General features: G+C 37.6%; 1 protein-coding gene and 1 pseudogene across 1 annotated transcript; one reads left to right on the top strand and one right to left on the bottom strand.

Moving 5' to 3' along the window:
• Positions 1-1237: 1237 nt before the first annotated feature.
• On the bottom strand, positions 1238-3098 carry LOC133711846 (1-aminocyclopropane-1-carboxylate oxidase homolog 1-like; annotated as a pseudogene).
• A 9457-nt stretch (positions 3099-12555) lies between these two features.
• Positions 12556-16257, top strand: LOC133711845 (deacetoxyvindoline 4-hydroxylase-like). Its single transcript, XM_062137931.1, has 3 exons — positions 12556-13266; positions 14535-14856; positions 16003-16257. The coding sequence occupies exons 1-3, from the start codon at positions 12755-12757 to the stop codon at positions 16255-16257; spliced, it is 1089 nt and encodes a 362-aa protein (XP_061993915.1). The 5' UTR covers positions 12556-12754.
• Positions 16258-20039: the final 3782 nt, after the last annotated feature.

Raw genomic sequence — 20039 nt, 5'->3', positions numbered from 1 at the left:
ATCTACGATATTTGTGATATATCTTCGATAAAGTGAAGAATTTTAGGAGATGCCCCCAATAAAGTGAAGAAATATCTGTAAAAAACGATTTTACACTTTATCTATAAATATCTGTAAAAAATGATTTTACACAGATATTTCTTCACGATTTTACACTTTATATGTAAATATCTGTAAAAAATAAATTTACACAGACATTTCTTCACTTTATTGGGGATATATCCTAAAATTCTTCTCTTTATTGGAGATATATCATAAATATCGTAGATAAACGAGAGACTTTCAACCACCTAGAGTATCTTTTTGTTCTTATAAACCTATTATAACTTGTGGTGTATAGGTTGAAGACAAAATTTATATAAAAAAACAAAAGATTGAAAAAAAAAAATTTAAAATGAAAAAAAAAACAGAAAACAAAAATAATAAAAAAAACAGAAAAAAAAAAAAATAAAACGAAAAAAATAAAAAAAAAATTCCTTTTTTTTTATAGTTTTTTTTTTGTCTTGAAATGGTCATTTTAGCCCTCAAAAGTCAGACTTAACGGTCCAAATTCGACGGAATAGTAGAAATTGGATACGGCTGATTGAAATTGGAAAGCTTGGGGGGTAAACTGATTAAATTGAAAGGACAGAGACTAACATGAAATTACCCCTAAACATTAGGGGGGTAAACTGAATTTAATCAATATATATATATATACATATACAGATCCTATCTAGAGTGAGGCCTCACTCTAAAATTAACGTGTGAGGTTGGAGTTTAGGGTCACTTTTCGGTCTCATATCCACATCTCGACCGTTCAGTTTTTAGGTACTAATGTATAAATCATCTCTGCAAAATTTCAGCCAAATTGATGATATTTAAGGTATCTAACTCAATTAAACTAATGGACGAACTGAATCTGTCCACCCTAAACCGTACTAGCTTTAAGGCAGTTATCAATGCCTTAACGGCCATCAATTTGGCTGAAATTTTGCAGAGATGATCTATATATTAGTACCTAAAAACTGAACGGTCGAGATGTGGATATGAGACCGAAAAGTGACCCTAAACTCCAACCTCACACGTTAATTTCAGAGTGAGGCCTCACTCTGGATAGGATCTGTGTGTGTGTGTGTGTGTGTGTGTATATATATATATATACAATTTCACCCTATATAAATCAATTATAGAACGAAATATATGATCAGATCGAAGTAAACAACCTTGCTGAAGATACATGATATAGAGATCTCGCCTACAAGAAATCCCCATCGTTCACCACCAAAGCTTCAGGCATATGCGGAACATCAATCCATTTGTTTTGGTATTGAATTTGGAGTCCACCAATGTGGTCCTGAAGTAGGATGGTGATAAAAGCAGCATCAAAATGTTTGCCGGTACGGTGCCCATGGTGAGTTCAGGCTCAGGGCATGGTGGATAGTAGTGGCTAAGCAATCAGCAATGAATGCCCTTTCGCACAATCCAAGTTTATAAGGTGCTCAAGTTTGAGCCTAAGCGAGTAAGCGCCTCCGATAGCAATTCAAACAAAGTGACACTCAGTTTAAAAACATGTTGAGAGTACTCCATAGTTATATCTCTGCAGATAAATTAATTTAACAAACCATTACTTCAAGAAAACAATTAATTTGTTCACCAACACAAAGAACCAAAATTTAATCTTTGACAAAACCTACGTTCCCCGATATAGAGAACTAGATAAGGTTTTCATTTGGATCGATCGAGTAGTCTCGAAGCAAGGATTTGTATTTGATTGCATGGTCAAATTTGTTCAGGGCTATTTAAACATCAACATTAAAATGATAACTAAGTGATCACTAGAATTGGAAGCTCTAGGACGTGCAGTAGGACTAGATAAAACTCACAGTGCACACTATAAAGCGCTTTTAATCACCAACACTCAAAGTTAGAAGATTGTGATTATGAAGAAACAAGAAACGTCTCATACATACCTGCAAACCATAGGCAATTCTTGAGGATCAAGAGGCTCTGGAGCCATGTCAACAAACAGTCTCTCCAATTAGATAACTCGAACAGATTAAAGCTACTAAAGAACCTAACTTTCCTCATCGGATCCCTACTGTAATACTCAGCCTTTACCTCCCTCGGCAGCTCGTGAAACTCACGCACCGCCGCCAACATCTCCTCCAACACTCTCTTGGGTATCCCACGGACCACGGTTCACCACCTGAAAGAATCCAACACTCTCTGCGGCCTTCCATGTTGGCGTGAGTCACTCTTCATAATTGTAGGAATTGTAGTATAATTAGGATTGTATAGTTAAGGAGGATATCATGTAGTTAAGGGGGAGAATATCACGGTGTAATTAGTTTCCTATTAAGGATGTGTATACTTTGTATATGTACTCCATCTTTGGAGAAGATCAATACATCAGAAATTCCGAAACTTTCCCTTTGTCTTTGTTCTGTTTGACTTGGTATCAGAGCAGAGATCCGTCTGGACTCTGTTCGTTTGTTTCCGCTGCAAATTTGTCTTTGTACTCTTTAAGAGTTTGTCCTTTGTCTTCATCCTCCGTTCCTTTTTCCCTAAAACCCTAAATTTTGCAATACCTTGCCGTCAGCCTCTCCTTCCTTAGCCGTGTCAAATTTTGTGGTTTGTGTTGCTGCTTGAAGAAGAAGAATGGTAGATTTGTCCCTTAGTTCGTTGTTCAACGATCAGGTGACTTGCAACAATTGTAAAACTGTTTGCCACTACAAGAGTCAATGCCCCAAGTTGCTAAGACTCAACTCCAACAACTCTGGTTGGAAAAGAAGTAACAATGGTCAGAAAAGCAAGGCGACAATCCAACTGGTGCAGGAGCAAGAACCTAATTTCTATGATGTGGAGGGTCAAGATCAAACTAAGGGTAATGTTTCCCTAACTCAGGAGAATCGAGGTAAAATTGGTGTCGCTTTAAATGTTTCTGGCTTTACTGGTAGTAATACATGGATAATTGATTCTGGTGCGTCTGATCATATGACCTATGATAAGTCTTTCTTCATCACGTTGTCCTCCCCATCCATAACACATGTCTCTAATGGCAATGGTGAGTCCTTTCCGGTCTTAGGAATTGGGTCAGTCCAGGTTACACCGTCCATTACTCTTTATAATGTCCTTTATGTACCCTCTTTATCTCATCATCTTTTGTCTGTGTCTCAATTAAACACACAAAACAAATGCTCTGTCACCTTTTATCCTATGTATGTTATCTTTCAGGATCTGTGTACTCGGGTGATAATTGGCAAGGGAGATCTAAGGGAGAGACTGTTTCACTTGGATTGCATGTACGGAGGACCGACACAAGCACCATCAAGTCCACAAGGTCCTGTTGCCCTGACATTGAGTTCTGATCGGATGAATGAATTGTGGTTGTGGCATCGCCGTTTGGGTCACCCATCCTTTGGTGTCATGAAAAAGTCCATGCCTTCCCTTTTTTTGGGAATAAGTGATTCTAGTCTACATTGTGAAATCTGTTCTTTAGCCAAGAGTCATAGGTCTAGTTATCCTTCTAGCTTTCAGTCTAGTACAATGCCTTTTGAATTAATTCATTCCGATTTATGGGGACCTTCCAAAAATTCAACTCTTTTAGGAATGCATTATCTTGTTTTATTCATTGATGACTTCACCAGATTAACTTGGGTTGTTTTGCTTAAGTCAAAAGATGCAGTTTTCTCTGCCTTTACAGCCTTCCATAATCTTGTTCGTACCCAATATGATGCTCGTATTAAGGTCTTTCAGTCTGATAATTGGGGGGGGGGGGGGAGTTTGTTAATCATTCATTTCGTGATTACTTCCAATCTCATGGAATTGTTCACCAAACCACTTGCCCACAAACACCAGAACAGAATGGGGTCTCTGAGCGGAAGAATCGTCATTTGTTAGACATGGGTCGCGCTCTTCTCCTTAGTGCCAATATGCCTAAATACCTTTGGGGAGTGGCAGTGTTGTGTGCCTCCCATCTTATTAATCGTCTCCCATCTTCCTCTCTTCAAGGTCGTATTCCATTCGAGGTATTGTCTAGTTATGTCTCTATCCCATCTCTTAATACCCTTCCTGCTCGTGTCTTTGGTTGTGTAGCCTATGTCTATCTCTATAAGAACCAACGTTCTAAGTTAGATGCAAGGGCTCTCAAGTGTGTCTTTGTCGGGTATGGGACTCAGCAGAAAGGATACAAGTGTTATCATCCTCCCTCTCAACGATTTTATGTCACCATGGATGTGACATTCAGTGAGGATACATGTTATTTTCCACCTTCTACGACTTATAGTCAGGGGGAGCAAGGTGTTTTTTATGAAGGATAGTGCCAAACAGGGCCAACGATCGATCGCTTTATCTCAAACGATCGATCGGTTAGTGAAGAGGAAGTGTCCAATGCCCCAGAAACCAACGACACTCCTGCAGAAATAGAAAAGGAAATTACCGAACAGAGCGCTGCGAGTTCCGAAACAGAAAAGGAAATTGTTGAATCATCTAGCCTTCGCCATGTAACTGCCGAACAGAGCATTACAAGTTCCGAAATAGAAAAGGCAATTACTGAATCATCTACTCTTCGCCATGCAACTGCCGAACAGAGCATTGTGAATTCCGAAACAGAAAAGACAATTGCCGAATCGTCTACCCTTCAAGAAGAAGCTCCTAATCATTCAGTCTCTCCCTCTCCATCAGTGGTCTCCCTTGTTCAATCTTCATCTGAGGTACGTAGTAGTTTGCCTTTGTCCCATGACCCACCTTTGTCTAATAGTGTTACTCCTTTAACTGATTCTACACATGTTCCAACACGAGTCTTACCAGAACGGTCCAATCGTGGCCAGCCTGCCAAGAAATATGAACCAAGTTTGTGTGCTAAGACCAAATATCATGTAGCTAATTATGTGTCTACTCATAGGTTTTCTAAACCATATATAGCCTTTGTGAATCAATTATCTTCTGTGTCACTTTCTAATAAAGTGCAGGATGCAATGAAGGATGAGAAGTGGGCAAAAGCAATGGCTGTGGAGATGGATGCACTTGAAAAAAATCAAACGTGGGAGTTAGTATCACTACCTCCTGGAAAGAAAATAGTTGGGTGCCGATGGGTGTATACAGTGAAGCACAATTCAGATGGTTCGGTGGACAGATATAAGGCAAGGCTAGTAGCGAAAGGTTATACCCAAAAGTATGGTGTGGACTATGATGAAACTTTTGCACCAGTAGCAAAGATCAATACAATCCGGGTACTTCTGTCTCTAGCTGCTAATCTTGATTAGCCTCTGCAACAATTTGATGTTAAAAATGCCTTCTTGCATGGTGATTTGAATGAAGAAGTATACATGGATTTGCCTCCGGGATATGGTACTTCCACTGGAGTCAAGGTGGTGTGTCGTTTAAGGAAGTCCCTATATGGCCTCAAACAATCTCCAAGAGCTTGGTTTGGTCGATTCACGACATTCATGATGAGGATTGGGTACAGGCAGAGCAATTCAGATCATACCCTATTCCTTAAGCATCAGAAGGGTAAAGTTACAGCTTTAATTATTTATGTGGATGACATGGTGGTGACAGGTAATGATCTTGAGGAGATTAAGAAGTTGCAGAGTGCATTGTCAGCAGAATTTGAAATGAAAGACTTGGGGAGTTTGAAATATTTCTTGGGAATTGAAGTTGCTAGAGGAAAAGATTGTATTATGTTGAGCCAGAGAAAGTATGTCCTTGACTTATTAGCAGAGACGGGTATGCTCGATTGCCAACCAGCTGACACACCCATTGAGCAAAACCATCGGTTAGCTGAGTATCCAGATCAAGTACCCACGAATAAGGCAAGTTATCAGAGGTTAGTTGGAAGATTAATTTATTTGTCACACACTAGACTAGACTTAGCTTATGCAGTTAGTGTTGTGAGTCAGTTCATGCATAATCCTAGCTAGTAAGGCCCATATGGAAGCTATGGTTCGGATCTTGAGGTACTTGAAGTTTGCTCCTGGAAGAGGGTTGGTGTTTTCTAAGCATAGGCATTTGGATGTTTTAGGATATACAGATGCAGACTGGGCAGGTTGTATAACTGATCGACGATCCACTTCCGGATACTCTATGTTTTTAGGTGGGAATTTAGTTACTTGGAAGAGTAAGAAGCAGAAGGTGGTGGCTCGTTCTAGTGCTGAAGCAGAATATAGAGGAATGGCTCGTGGAGTTTGTGAGATGTTGTGGTTAAGGCACTTGTTGAGGGATTTGGGGTTCAAGCAGAAGAAAGCCATGCCCTTATTCTGTGATAACAAAGCTGCAGTTGAAATTGCTCATAATCCTGTCCAACATGATCGCACAAAACATGTGGAGGTTGATAGACACTTGATTAAAGAGAAGCTGGATCAACAAATCATCTCTTTTCCTTTCATACCTACTGAGGAGCAGTTGGCGGACATTCTTACAAAGGCAGTTTCTAGCAAGGCGTTTTGTGACTCACTTGGCAAGTTGGGCATCCGTGATCTGTATGTGTTGGCGTGAGTCACTCTTCATAATTGTAGGAATTGTAGTATAATTAGGATTGTATAGTTAAGGAGGATATCATGTAGTTAAGGGGGAGAATATCACGGTGTAATTAGTTTCCTATTAGGGATGTGTATACTTTGTATATGTACTCCATCTTTGGAGAAGATCAATACATCAGAAATTCCCAAACTTTCCCTTTGTCTTTGTTCTGTTTGACTTTCCGAACTCCGTCGACCCCTCAGCATGACTGCCGGCATTGTTAGCGAGGTCGACGACTGGGATAGTGAAACGATCTTGGGTTGGTTGGCCGGAGATCTTATCATCTTTCTGCGGCCAAACAAAAATTGGTGGGACTTTGGTGATTCCGGCATCGACGATTCCTTTGACACCAGCTTTGGATTCGTCGAATGCCTTCAGCTGCTGGAGATGGTCGGGGTCGATTGAATTCCTGGAGACCATGTTTACGAAATCTGGTAACTCCCTCCCTAAACAAAGATCATAATCCTTCTTTATCATATATATATATGAGGAATCTTTTTCTTAAAGCACTGGATATGAAAATCCACGTGCTTCCAATGCAGCATGCATGCAATTTGACGATTAATTAAGTGCAACTCTTCGTGGATGCATGTATGTTTAGCATTTCAGCATTATGCGTGAGACAAATGCTTTTTCCACATAATATATTGTCGTTTACCTTCCTAATTTAACACGCCTGATTTAATTTTTTTTTTTTTTTTTTTACTCTTTATAAGGAAAAGATTGGAAAAAATTAGATGCATAACTCTCCAAGATTGGAAAAAATTAGATGCATCCCAGCTCCATCCCGTGGCCAGCAGATTTGAGGGACCATTTGGGTTCGTGCGTCTGCGGTGCAGTGGATTAGTCTGGCTTTGCCTGGCTTTCGCCGCAACGTCGGTGCAGGTGTCCTGGCGCTGGGATATCACTGCATGGGTGTGTGAGTTACTAACAGCTAACTACCTGATCAAAAATAAAAACTCTCCAAGCCGACTTGATTCAAAAATGCTAAAATTAAAGGCATTTAGAACTTAAGTAGAAAGTTTTCTTTCCAAGTATACATATCTTGAACTGAATCACCAAGATTTACAAGAGCATCGGCTACAAAAAAAAAATTCTATAAAAACGTGAACTGAAGTCCAATTTAATGTAATTGGTTCACATTTGTTTTCTATTGGTCATTTAATTAATTTTTCATTTCAATCCCCGCAATGAGGTCCACTACAATGCCTATATTTTATTACTCCATACTATCACATGATACTACCATGTAGTATTCTGAGATCATAGAATATTTACTCTTAAGAAATTAATTTTAACTTAAGAGCTGATGGTCTATAGTCCACTAAATTGCCTTAATTTTATTAGTCTGAATCACCAAATTACATTATCACGTAGTATTCTGAAATTATAAAATAATTACTCTTAAGAAATTCTTAATATACTAAAGCTCTGTTGGCACTGTACACTGTTCATCTTGGCCCTGAAATGGAGTGACGGTTTTGCCCTTGCTACTTGCCTCAACTACAGTTTTGCCATTATTTTACGGATAAGATCGATCGAGACTTCGAGACTCTTCTTCACTCCGCGGAGAGGTAAAGAGAGAATTTCCGTCTCTAATTGAGGGTGGTGAGTATCAGTCGGATAAGTAGATTTTTACTAGAATATTGATTTTCATGTTTGTGTCTGGCAAGGATTGAGGTCGCGTTTGATCATCTCAGCACAAGGTAATTGAGCTTCCTCGAAGAGAGACAAAGCACAAGCTTTCTGTGCATGACGATCTTCTTCATCCTGAGAGGTATCGACTTGATATTTTTCGAAAAAATTCCTTCAAAATTAGTGTAAATCTTCATATATACGTGATTGATTTAGGATTTGGGCTCGGAGGTTTTGATTAAACAGAGTATTGATTTTGGTAAAAATTTCCATGTTTTTCTCTGACAAGAATTGAGGTTGGGTAGCTGCATCTCGGCAACATCAACTCCTCAAATTTTGTTAGATCATGCCGAGGAACAGTACCGGCTTATTTGATAAAAAACTCTAGCATGTTCTTTCCAAGTTTGGGTCTTGCTGATACTATTACTCTATTCTAAAGCCCCAAGTCGGTACTTTTATTGCTTTCCAATTTGGATTTTGATCAAGGTGGTGAGGACCCAGCGCAAGTGTTTCCTGGGTTCATCTTATCACGGGGTGAATCTTACTTGCAATTAATGTCTTATTAGTAATTTCTATTTGGTTAACTGATATACTTTGATGGTAAAAGAATTTCTTTCTGTGATCCAGAGGATATGAAAAGCTGGTGGTGTGGGGATATTAGCTGTCACTGATGTCGTATGGACTGAATAATGACAGCAAGAAGTTGGAGACATGTAAGCATCACTAATTCACTATATGACTCGAACAGGTGAGAATTGATTGAAAGTTTGAAAGTTTGAAATTAAATTTGGGTGAATTTATTTTGTGTTTAATTTCTGAATTTATTTGTGTGTTTAAATTCAGAATTTATTTTGAATTTTATTTTGTAACTCATGGTGTTTTATTTTGATTTATTTTGGGTTTTAATTATTGTCACCCATATGGCTTTTGGTTACTACCCTATTAATTGTAGGGAGTGTCCTAAGAGCCTATAAATAGCACCATTTGTTGCATGCTAAAATATATCTTTGTTTTTTACCTAATACTATTACGAAACACTACTATTCACCCATCAACTTCTTTATGAAATCCCCCAAAGTGTCTTGTGTGTTTTTTGGCCAAAGAAAGGTGTTCTTTTGGTGGAGCTTTGGGTTCCTCCAATTTGTGCAGATTGGTGTGAGCCACACAACTTGTTGTTGGGCTGTTGTATCCTGGAGGGGACAAGTCAAGAGATTTCTGGTGCACCGGCATTGTTCCCCAGAGGGCTTGAATCTCCTTAAAGAGAGCGAGATACCCGCGCCTCAGCCTTTTGTCAACGAGTTTCTCAAGAGAAATTTTAATTTTTATTGTAATTTCACCAACAATTTTAAGGAGATTCAACAACATGGAGTGTGCACAAGAGAAACCGTTCGACAATAAGGGAGATCTCAATTTGAGAAAGATGAGTATAACTATTATTTTTTATCTCTTGACTTATTTCTCATATAATGTTTATGATTATAATGAACTACTCATTGTTATTCAAAGAAATATTGAGAAGTTTTGTAGATTAACTTGGAGAGAGTTCCAAAAATCCATTAGGACCTATAAAAACTGAACGGTTAAGATGTGAAAATATGATCGAAAAGTGGGTCAAAACTGGAAATCCATACCTTTTTTCTTAGGTGCGGATATCCACACCTGAGCAAAGTTATATATATATATATATATATATATATATATATATATATATATATATATATATATATTATATTATGGATGCTACCAATACCAACTATAGTTCATAGTTTAAATATTAAATACGAAAGTAACAAGGTAACTCCCTTCACACAAGAATATCGTGAGATTTACTCACCTCTATATCCCTCTGCGTCTTCACACGCCACACGAGATAAAGCACATAACCATTAACTCCGTTCATAATGACTTCGTCAAGCACCTAATCACTTAAAGTTCAAAACACGTGAACTAAAAACCGAAGACTACGTCAATCAAGACGAAACTTCATCCGAGACCACCCAAGGTCTCCGAAACACTTCTAGGATCAATTTCTTGAAACAACAAGATCATCCAATGGTCGGATCCTCACAAATAGAAAATAGAACGAACCGAAATATAAAATAACCTAAATCGTCCAAAAAGTCAAGCAATCACAAAACTAAAAACACCTACACATTCGTATCGACCAACAGATGCTAACGGAGGAAAGAACTGCTCCAAAGATATGGCCGGACGCGCCACCACGCGCCGCCCAAACCAACTTCACAACCTGCAAAATCAACTCTGACCAACTTGGAGATCACATCAAGATGAGCAACTTTCATACCTGGCACCAAGTCCAATTCCACATGGATCGAGCTAGATCAAGCTCGAAAGTTTTCGACCATTAAACTTCAAATCTCGATTCCGAGCTCCACACTTCGATTTGATCTTCAAGGCTGCCATGGATGGAAAGAGGAGGAGGAGAGCTACAAAACCCAGTAGGTTTCGAGCCCCAAAGTAGCAGGAATCAGTTGGAACGACGCCGACGACGCGCCGCCCCCTTGCGGCCTTCGATCCGCCTTCCACGGTGCAAATTGATCCAAATGGGGAGGAAGATCGAGGAGAGAGAGAGAGGAAGAGAATGGTGCCGGTGGCGCCGCCGGAGGACTCCGAAGGAGCGATTTCCGATCGGGTTGGTTCGCTGGGTTAGCCGGTCGAGTCAGCTGGGTGAGAGAATTCTTCCGGAATATTCAAGAAAATTTCCCAAAATGGAAACTCTGAAAGTAATTTCTGAAATATCCAATTTATACAAAATTTTCAAAAATAGAAATAACTTTCGTTGACCATAAAACTTTCTCATACGATCTCCAATTTTCGCATACCGCATGTTAACGAACTCGTATCGACTCGCTTTATGACTTTTGTGAAAGAAGTTTTTGGAGAAACTCAACGAATAAAAATTCAACCCTTGATTTCTTGAAAATAAAACGTTTCGAGTAAATATTCGTCCGAAATTCTTTCACTTCACCAACAACTCAAGAAATCGTACAAAAGAACACTATATTAATTACAGGAAATTCCTAGAAATTAATAACGAATTTCTGGAGTATCACACTTCATGATTCAAATCACAAAGCTACTGATCCAAAATTAAATGTTGATTTGGTGTCTTCATGCTCATGGAAAAATACTGTTTTGTGCAATTTAAAAGATAACTCGAATCAAATGGAGGAATCTTGGGCAAGCAATGATATATTCCATAACAGGCAAATTGGCTCAATGGAAGATGCTCTCGTATATGGTAAGAAACGAGACAACAATAAAAAAGTGATCATGTCAATATTGTGGGAAGATATTGAGCAAAATTTTGTTGACTTTGTAGGAGTTAATACATTCATTATGCAGATTCCCAAAGATTTAGTTAACCATATTAAGAAAGAAGAAAGGTGAGACAAATTTTCGGTTAATTAATGATAAGCAGATTTCTCAAGTCAACATTAGCTAGATATTCCAATTATTTATTCATTTGGAAAGGAATGAATAATTCAAGATTTGAATTCAAGGGTGAAATCAGAGACTTGAATTTGAGGGTGAAATCTTTCCAATCAAGGCGAAATCAAAGACTTGAATTCGAGGGTGAAATCTTTCCAACTAGGACACCTTGATGCGGAAGCGTAGGGGGCAACATCAAATGCATTATTTATCATTTAATTATAGATTTGTAATCTTTGATATTTCATTATTTAGATATTTTTAAGGCATCTTCTTTACATTTAATTTAAGATTTATTTTTAATTAGCTTTTATCATTTTAGTTTAAGTCTACTTATTCTTCAAGTTGTGTAAAACCTTATATATATGGGTCGTTTTCTATGTATTAGATAGCTTATGATATATGAAATAAAAAGTAAGTTTATTTTCGGCATAGATTTGTCCTTCTTTACGAGTGCTACTTCTTATTTCTAATGTAATTTGAGTGACTGTTGGAGGCCTGTGTTCGATACATTTTTCTCACCAATCTCCAACCTAGAGGATTTAAGCTCAGGTGTACAAATATAGTTGGAGTTTTAATAATTAACTATTCTAACAACTAATAGCAGAGGTAAATAAAATAAATATCTTAGTAGCTTCAGGTGACATGCAGTTGGGGTGGCCAAGCAAGTGCTCTCTCCAAAACTAGATTTTGCGGCGCGCATTCCAATTCGTCTTCAAGATGTCATGGATAGGAATTTGGTTGGTGGCGGTGGAGTGGATAGTAAAGAAAGGCTGTTGAATTGGTCTCTGTTGAATTATTTGTATCCTTAATACTAGAAAAGAAAAGCCTGTTGAATTGTATGTTTTCTTGAAGGGGAGCCTGTTGGATTATATGTATCAAAATCTTTGATACAGAAAAGGAAGGCCTGTTGAATAGAGCCAGTTAAATTATTTGTATATTTAAGGCCTGTTGAATTATTTGTATCTTTGATACAGAAAAGAAAGGCCCATTGTCAACACGTTGATTTGCATGTCCAAAACAAGCTCTATAAGAAGGTGAAGAGTCGGAGCTACTTTGCTCACCACCACGTAACTCGGTGCGGGTTTGATAGATAAGAAGTTCTTATTTCTAATTTTGCATTTCCCAGTCAGTCGACCGAGTCATTTATCAAACTTCAGTAAAAATGGTCCTGGGAAAATCAAGCGACTCTGATCGTCTGGAGCAGCTGAAGGCCTTCGACGAATCCAAAGCTGGTGTCAAAGGGATCGTCGATGCCGGAATCACCAAAGTCCCACCCATTTTCGTCCGTCCAAAGAAAGATCCCACCACCGCTCTCAACCATAAGATATCTGGCCATTTCAGTATTCCAGTGGTTGATCTGGCTGACAATGAAGGAAGATCTGCCGAGGTGATCGACCAAGTCCGGAGGGCCGCAGAGAGCTACGGGTTGTTTCAGGTGGTGAACCATGGGATACCTGAGAGAGTGATGGAGGAGATGATGGAGGCGACGCATGGGTTTCACGAGCTTCCCAGGGAGGCCAAGGCTGAGTACTATAGTAGGGAGCTTGCAAGGAACGTCAAGTACTTCTCTGGCAGTTCCCTCTATATGTTGATGTTTGCTGATTGGAGGGACACTTTGCAGTGTAACATAAGTGACAAGCAGTTCGATCCTCAAGAAATTCCTCTCGTTTGCAGGTATGTTCATCCCTTGAAATCTTCTGCAATTTCAGGGAAGGACGTGTTTTTGGGTTAACCTCTTTGCGCGTAGTTATCCCTTAAAATCCCCTTTCACCATCTTTCACATACTACGTACATGTATGCATGTGCTCCTTTAAATGACGATTTATTAACACTTTATTATGAAACCTCACAACCCATGATTGATTTCTCTCTGATGAAATCATTTACGAATGTGCATGTCATCCGAAAAGAAAGTTAGTTTAAGCATTATATATATTCTCTATATACACCAAACCAAGTTTGTCAATGCATGCATTATTTAATAGCGCAGATTCAATCTTGACAATTTTTTTTTTGAATGGATCTTGACAAATTTTTAGTAAAGGTTTATTTTCAAAGGATTTCGAAAAAAAAATGAATGATTTTGATCTTTATACTATAGGTCGGATGAGAGAAGTCCCCTTCTATTTTTTTTTTTTGTTTTTTTGAGTAGTAACGAGAGACGTCTGTGCTCGGGGGATCATGTCAGAACGTTTCCTCTCCCCTGGCCACCAAGAATATATTGAGATTTAACTCCAATAAGCGTCGGCGAGATTCGAACCTGGGTGTGGGGGTTCCACACTTGGAGGCTCTTACCAACTCGACCACCTGTGGTGGTTGTTATATTCTTAATTTGTTAGTTCTCCAATATACATCTCATTTGCCCTTTCTTTCCATCTTATTAGTGAAGCTAAGTCTCAATAATGAATACTAGACTCCAAACACACCCTATAGGTGTGGATAATTACGTGGGAAGTTATTCTACAGAATGTGGAGAAAACTGCTGGCACATATTTTGTTTTTAATTTTTGATTTTTTTTTTGTTAAATTTCTTTTATTTGTGAATTGACCAGTTTGTCTTTCTCAAATATTTCAGTTCAAATGTTTTTTAATATTTGAGGGATATTTTGGTAAAATTTTCCTGTTTTGACTGACAAACTCACTTCTCTTAATAATAGTATAGATATAATGTTAATAGCATGATATTACGATGAAAATTAAGAAAATATGCAAACTATTTTTCTTTTGATATTATAAATTCATAAATTTTGTATGCCTTATCAAGCATTCACGTGATCCAAATACATAGATAAAATAAAATAAAATAAAAGTAGTTATCAATTGTCAAACTCTCTAATGTGTACTGTACGGGATTGTGACTTATGTAATTTTGTTTTGCTAAAATGAACAACAAATGATTTTTATTCGAACTGATGATGTGGTTTCCTTTACACAATCTGCAGAGATATAATTATGGAGTATTCCAAGCATGCTCACAAATTAGGTGTCATTTTGTTTACATTGCTATCTGAGGCGCTTGGGCTCAAACCTGATCACCTCAAAAACATGGATTGCGCAGAGGAGCATGTGATTCTTAATCATTACTATCCCCCATGCCCGGAACCTGAACTAGCTATTGGTACTATCGAACACGCAGATCCCGATTTTCTGACAATCCTACTTCAAGACCAAATTGGTGGACTCCAGGTTTTGTACCAAAATCAGTGGATTGATGTTCCTCATGTACCTGGAGCTCTGGTGGTGAACATTGGAGATTTCTTGCAGGCAAGCTTTCTATTTCACATCTATTCACCAAGCCTATTTACTATTGTTTCAGTACATATATATTGAAATTATATACGGTGAATTGCTTCATGTACACAATTTTATGTTTTATCATACCATATAAGACGTACCAGTGACATATATATTGTCATGGAAGCTGATACCTATGTTGTAAATTCAAGATATTAAACAGCTAACTATAATTTGGACAATTTAGGTAATGATAGAGCAGCAGGCAAATATTCAAAAAAAAAAAATCATTCAACATTTGCCATTAGGAAGTTGTAATCTATTTAATACTAGAATACAGTTATGTTTTACGTAAGTCCGTTTCCAAATTTTCCATCGGTTACCCGGCCATATATATATATATATATATATATATATATATATATATATATATATATATATATATATATATTTTTTTTTTTTTTTTTTTTTTTTTGAAATGGGGGGCCATATATTTTTTAACCAGGAAGTGTTTTGATGATAGAGACTGCTGCCTTTTATCTTCCATCTGTGATCTAATTCTAAAGCAATTAATTACTCCTCTATATTATGTATCAATATACATTATCTTATATTCAAGTATATTAAGTTTCACTAATCAATATAGATGTAGATACAATATCCGTATTGTAACATGATTAGAATCTATAAGCAATCTTAATAATGAAAGTCATTAACTTGTTATTATAACTACTACATATAACAATAATGAGTCCACAACATAATGCTTACACCATTTCCATTGCATTTAAGGTGAACTATAGAGATCTTCAATTTTTTAATCCAAACATTCAATGAATTCTTTATATTTTTTGAAGCAACAAGTCGTTGTATCGTGTAAAATAATGTATACACACACATGTTCATCATTGTATATTTGCATACGATTCCGTATGTTGTTGACTGCAAAAGTTGCTAATATGCAGGCCATTTCTCAAATACATTAAACAACCTCTATTTAAGCTGTCACTTCTAATGAACTATTTGAGAAACTTTTTAAAAGGCTCAATTCTATTGCACTCTTGAATTTTCACAATGAACTTAACTGTCTAGTGCCATTTTTGTTTTTCCCAACAATTATAAATTAATTTACCAGACCTATTTTGTAGTTTCTAACTAATGGGTATGTTGATGCAGCTAATGTCAAACAATAAGTTCATAAGCGTCAATCACAGAGTATTGGCTAAAAAGGAAGGTCCCAGAATTTCTGTGGCATGTTTTTTCAGACCATCACTAGAAAACTCTTCAAGATTGTATGGGCCAATCAAGGAGTTGACATCAGAAGAAAAACCTCCAGTTTACCGAGAAACAACTATGAAAGATTATACTCAGTGCCACTACAAACAATGGGAAGCAAATGAGGTATCCGGGCTTGACAGCTTGAAGCTGTGACTTTATAATGAAGTTTGACCTGAAACATGTATCTAGTACTAGTTTATGCAATAATTGGTTAGTCTCTTACTGTTCGAGAGCCCAAAAATGGACAAGAATAAAAATGACATACGTCACCCTTATTGGAGATGCCATGTTATTATTTTAATTTCTATGTATCAAATAAATTTTTTTTTCATGTTTAATAATATGTTCTGAGATGATCGGAAATTTGTTGCTCCTTAACTGGGATTATTGTTGATTTCTTCCAAGCTTTTCGAATCTGGCCCAACTGTGCTCTTGAAAGTTGGTGTGACTTTTGTTCGCGGTGGTGCTATCATTGTGACAGTGTCCTTCTCCTAGCCAGATTAGGGTTTTCAAGGGATTGAGTTATTGTTGTCATATTTTCTATTTTGGTCGCAAGTTGTTCTACTTGTTGTCTTGGTTTGACTTTTGGTCAATCCTCGGTGGATGTTATTCCTTTATGTTTGCTGGATTTGTAATTTTGATTTGTTTTATTGAAATTTGTTATATTGTTTGCTAAAAAAGAAATTTTTTTTTTTTCATCAAAAACTTCTTGTTAAATATCACCAATGGTCACTGAGTTATGACTTATTCGACACTTAACTCACTGTATTTTCAACAATATCACTTAACTCACTCAGTTTTACATCTGTCTTTCACTTAACTCACTGCCGGTAATTCTACCGTTAGAAGCCGTTAAAATTGAGGGTATATTTGTCAAAACACTTAAAAATCATTTTTAACTTTAAAAAACTACATTTATAAGACTTTTTTTTCAATTTTTTTAAATTTCTGAAATTTCTAATAAAAATGATTTTTTTAACTTAAATATAATTTGAAAAAAAATTGTCTTTTTTTTTTTAAAGTTAGAAATGCATTTTTTTAGTGTTTAGACAAATATACCCTTAATTTACATTTATTAGACTTTTTTCAATTTTTTAAATTTCTGAGATTTCTAATAAAAAATCATTTTTTTAACTTAAATATAATTTGAAAAAAAAATTGACTTAAAAAAAAAAAAAAGGTTAGAAATGCACTTTTTTAGTATTTAGACAAATATACCCTCAATTTTAATAGCTTTTAACAGCAGAATTAACGACAGTGAGTTAAGTGAAAGACGGATGTAAAACGGAGTGAGTTAAGTGATATTGTTGAAAATACAGTGAGTTAAGTGTCGAATAAGTCATAACTCAGTGACCATTGGTGATGTTTTCCCAAATTTCCAAATTTGCTAAACGGGTAAATGCATTGTTTTTATAACTAGGCTTGGTTAGAATTCTTTGAATGATTTTCTAAAAAGTTGAAAACGACCTTATGAAAAGATAAAAATTCATAATTATCCCTATGAAGAATCAGATTAATTTTGAAAAATGACCATTTTTAGGTCTCCAAGTTGATTTATAAACTGATTTTCTAAAAAGTTGAAAAACAACCTTATGGCTGTTTTAGGGAATCAGAAATTGAGAGAAAATTGCTGTGTATTCTCATTGATAATAGGGGCCTCTTTATATAGAGGATTACAATGCATAGAATCTCAATCATACAAGGAAAGTAATCTTACATTGAATAGGAATCTAGATGCTTCTAATGTAACCCTATTACCACTAGGTTAAGTAACCTAGAGTTTGGGCCAAACACAAATTAGAGTTTTACTTGAACACTCCCCCTTGTGTTGCCTAAATGCGGTGCTTCTCTCGTTGCCTCATTAAAAACCTTGCCAAGTAACAAAAACCCAGTGGGATAAAAATAACCTCTGTCGAAGGGGGAAAAGAGCACAACACACCCTTCACGTTTCGAGACCATACATGTAAACATCTCCCTCTGATGTCTGCATCTCCCCCTGATGACAACGGTCATGGGAGTTCGGATAACTTCCGCAAACGATGCAACCAACATGTTTCTCGAAAGTGGAATTTAGGCAATGACTTAGTGAGCAAGTCTGCCACACTGTCCTCAGATTGAGCCTAGTTCACTTTGATCTTGAGGAGAGTCTGTTGTTGCTGATTATCCTTGGTGTTGTCGCTTTTGATGTAGCCTTGCTTCATTTGTATAGGCTCATTTGTGGTAGACTTCAAACCACAACTTTTCGAATATGCGTAATTATGGATTCAATCCATATACATTCACGAACCATTTCGTGAAGAGCAATGATCTCTGCATTGTTCGAAGATATAGCGACTAGGGTCTATTTCTATAGACCTCCAAGATATCACTGTCTTTACCCATGGTGAACAATTAACCAGTTTGGGAATGACCTTTGTATGGGTCAGAGAGATACCCAATATCAGCAAAACCTTCCAAAACACATGTCGTTTTGGGATGGGGATAATGGACGCAGGTCAGTGTTGCGGCGTTCCTGGTGTGTGATGGGTTTGAATCCATCGTCTCTCTGTAGGGATAGAACAAGCCCATATCAATCGTACATCTCAAGTACTGAAGGATATCTTTTACACCAATCTAATGGCGTCGCGTTGGCGCAGAGCTATATCTTAGCTAACAAGTTCATGGTAAATGAGATGTCCGGTCTTGTGCATTGAGTTAGGTACAATAATGCGCCTATTGTACTTAACTAGGGCATTTCTGCCCCTAGCGCATCTTCGTCATCATCCTTCGAACGAAGAGGATCCTTTTAAGGATCAAGACTACAGACGATCATGGGGGTGCTTGAAGGTTTGACCTTGTCAAAATGCCTAAGCATCTATCAACACGATGATCAAGTTTCAAACCGAGACATAATCGTGTTCTCCCATAATCCTTCATCTCAAAATCGGATTTCAAGTGTTCAGCGGTTTCCCTTAACTCTTTAAGAGCTTCTAATGAAGATCATGTCCAACATGAACCGCGATAGAATCCGAAACTTGTTATGGAAACTTGTGGGCATATCCCTTCCCAATCAAGTAGTCACTTTAGTGAGCGTTTCAACCTCTTTGTAAACGCGCTCCGTGGTCTAGAGCTACTTGACTTGGGTAAATGAAGTTCACCATGAACATTCATGTATATTCCGTATCTAGATCCCTATAGAGATACGTAGTGACCACATTTGTAAGCTGGATGTTCAGTTATTCGGAAACTACCAAATTGACAGGATAGTGGAGTGCAATGACATCCATTACGAGAGAATATGTCTCATCGTAGTCGATTCCAGGGCGTTTTATGAGAAGCCTTGCGCCATAAGGCAAGATTACCATATCTTTTTCTCACTACGCTTTCTAATGAAGACCCATTAGTCAATAGGTTTTATGTCAGGAGGTGTTGGCATCACTGGCTCAAAAACCTTCCTCTTCGTTAGAGAATCCAACTTAACCTGGATCGCATCTTTCCATTTAGGCCAGATTTCTCTACGTTGGCATTCATTCATCAACGGAGCGTGGTTCGATATCATCTGACTCAACAAACTCATGTGCAACGAAATGCGCAACTACATCATCAATTATGATGGAGTTTCTATCCCACGTCTCATGTACAGTAGTGTAAGTTTCATAGAGCTCTATATTCTCAGGAATAGGTTCTGACGTTGAGGTGTCCCCCAACGATAACCATAACCCGGAAGATACTCATGAGACGGATTTTGAGTGTCGATGATCAAAGAATTGCAATGTGCCAAAGTATCCTCCGAAAGCCACGGGCCTCCCATGCATCCTAGCTGGGGCCATGGCCTGTAACGCCAAAGTGCCACTCTCTTTGGCGTTGGCGCCATGCCTACCTCCGTGTAGGGTAGCGCTACGTCCTCTCGTAGGGACGTCCTTCCTTGCAGGCATGTTTGCAGCATATTTGTGTGA

The sequence above is a fragment of the Rosa rugosa genome, chromosome 5 (genome assembly GCF_958449725.1).
Source record: "Rosa rugosa chromosome 5, drRosRugo1.1, whole genome shotgun sequence".
Taxonomy (NCBI): Eukaryota; Viridiplantae; Streptophyta; class Magnoliopsida; order Rosales; family Rosaceae; genus Rosa; species Rosa rugosa.
The sequence above is the reverse complement of the archived record's forward strand: the minus strand, read 5'-3'. Positions and strand labels throughout refer to the sequence as shown.

Excerpts from the sequence above, each read along its gene's own strand:
- LOC133711845 (XM_062137931.1), top strand. The coding sequence starts at position 12,755 with ATGGTCCTGGGAAAATCAAGCGACTCTGATCGTCTGGAGCAGCTGAAG. Across the intron at positions 13,267-14,534 it reads GAAATTCCTCTCGTTTGCAG|AGATATAATTATGGAGTATT; the intron begins GTATGTTCATCC and ends CACAATCTGCAG. Across the intron at positions 14,857-16,002 it reads ACATTGGAGATTTCTTGCAG|CTAATGTCAAACAATAAGTT; the intron begins GCAAGCTTTCTA and ends ATGTTGATGCAG.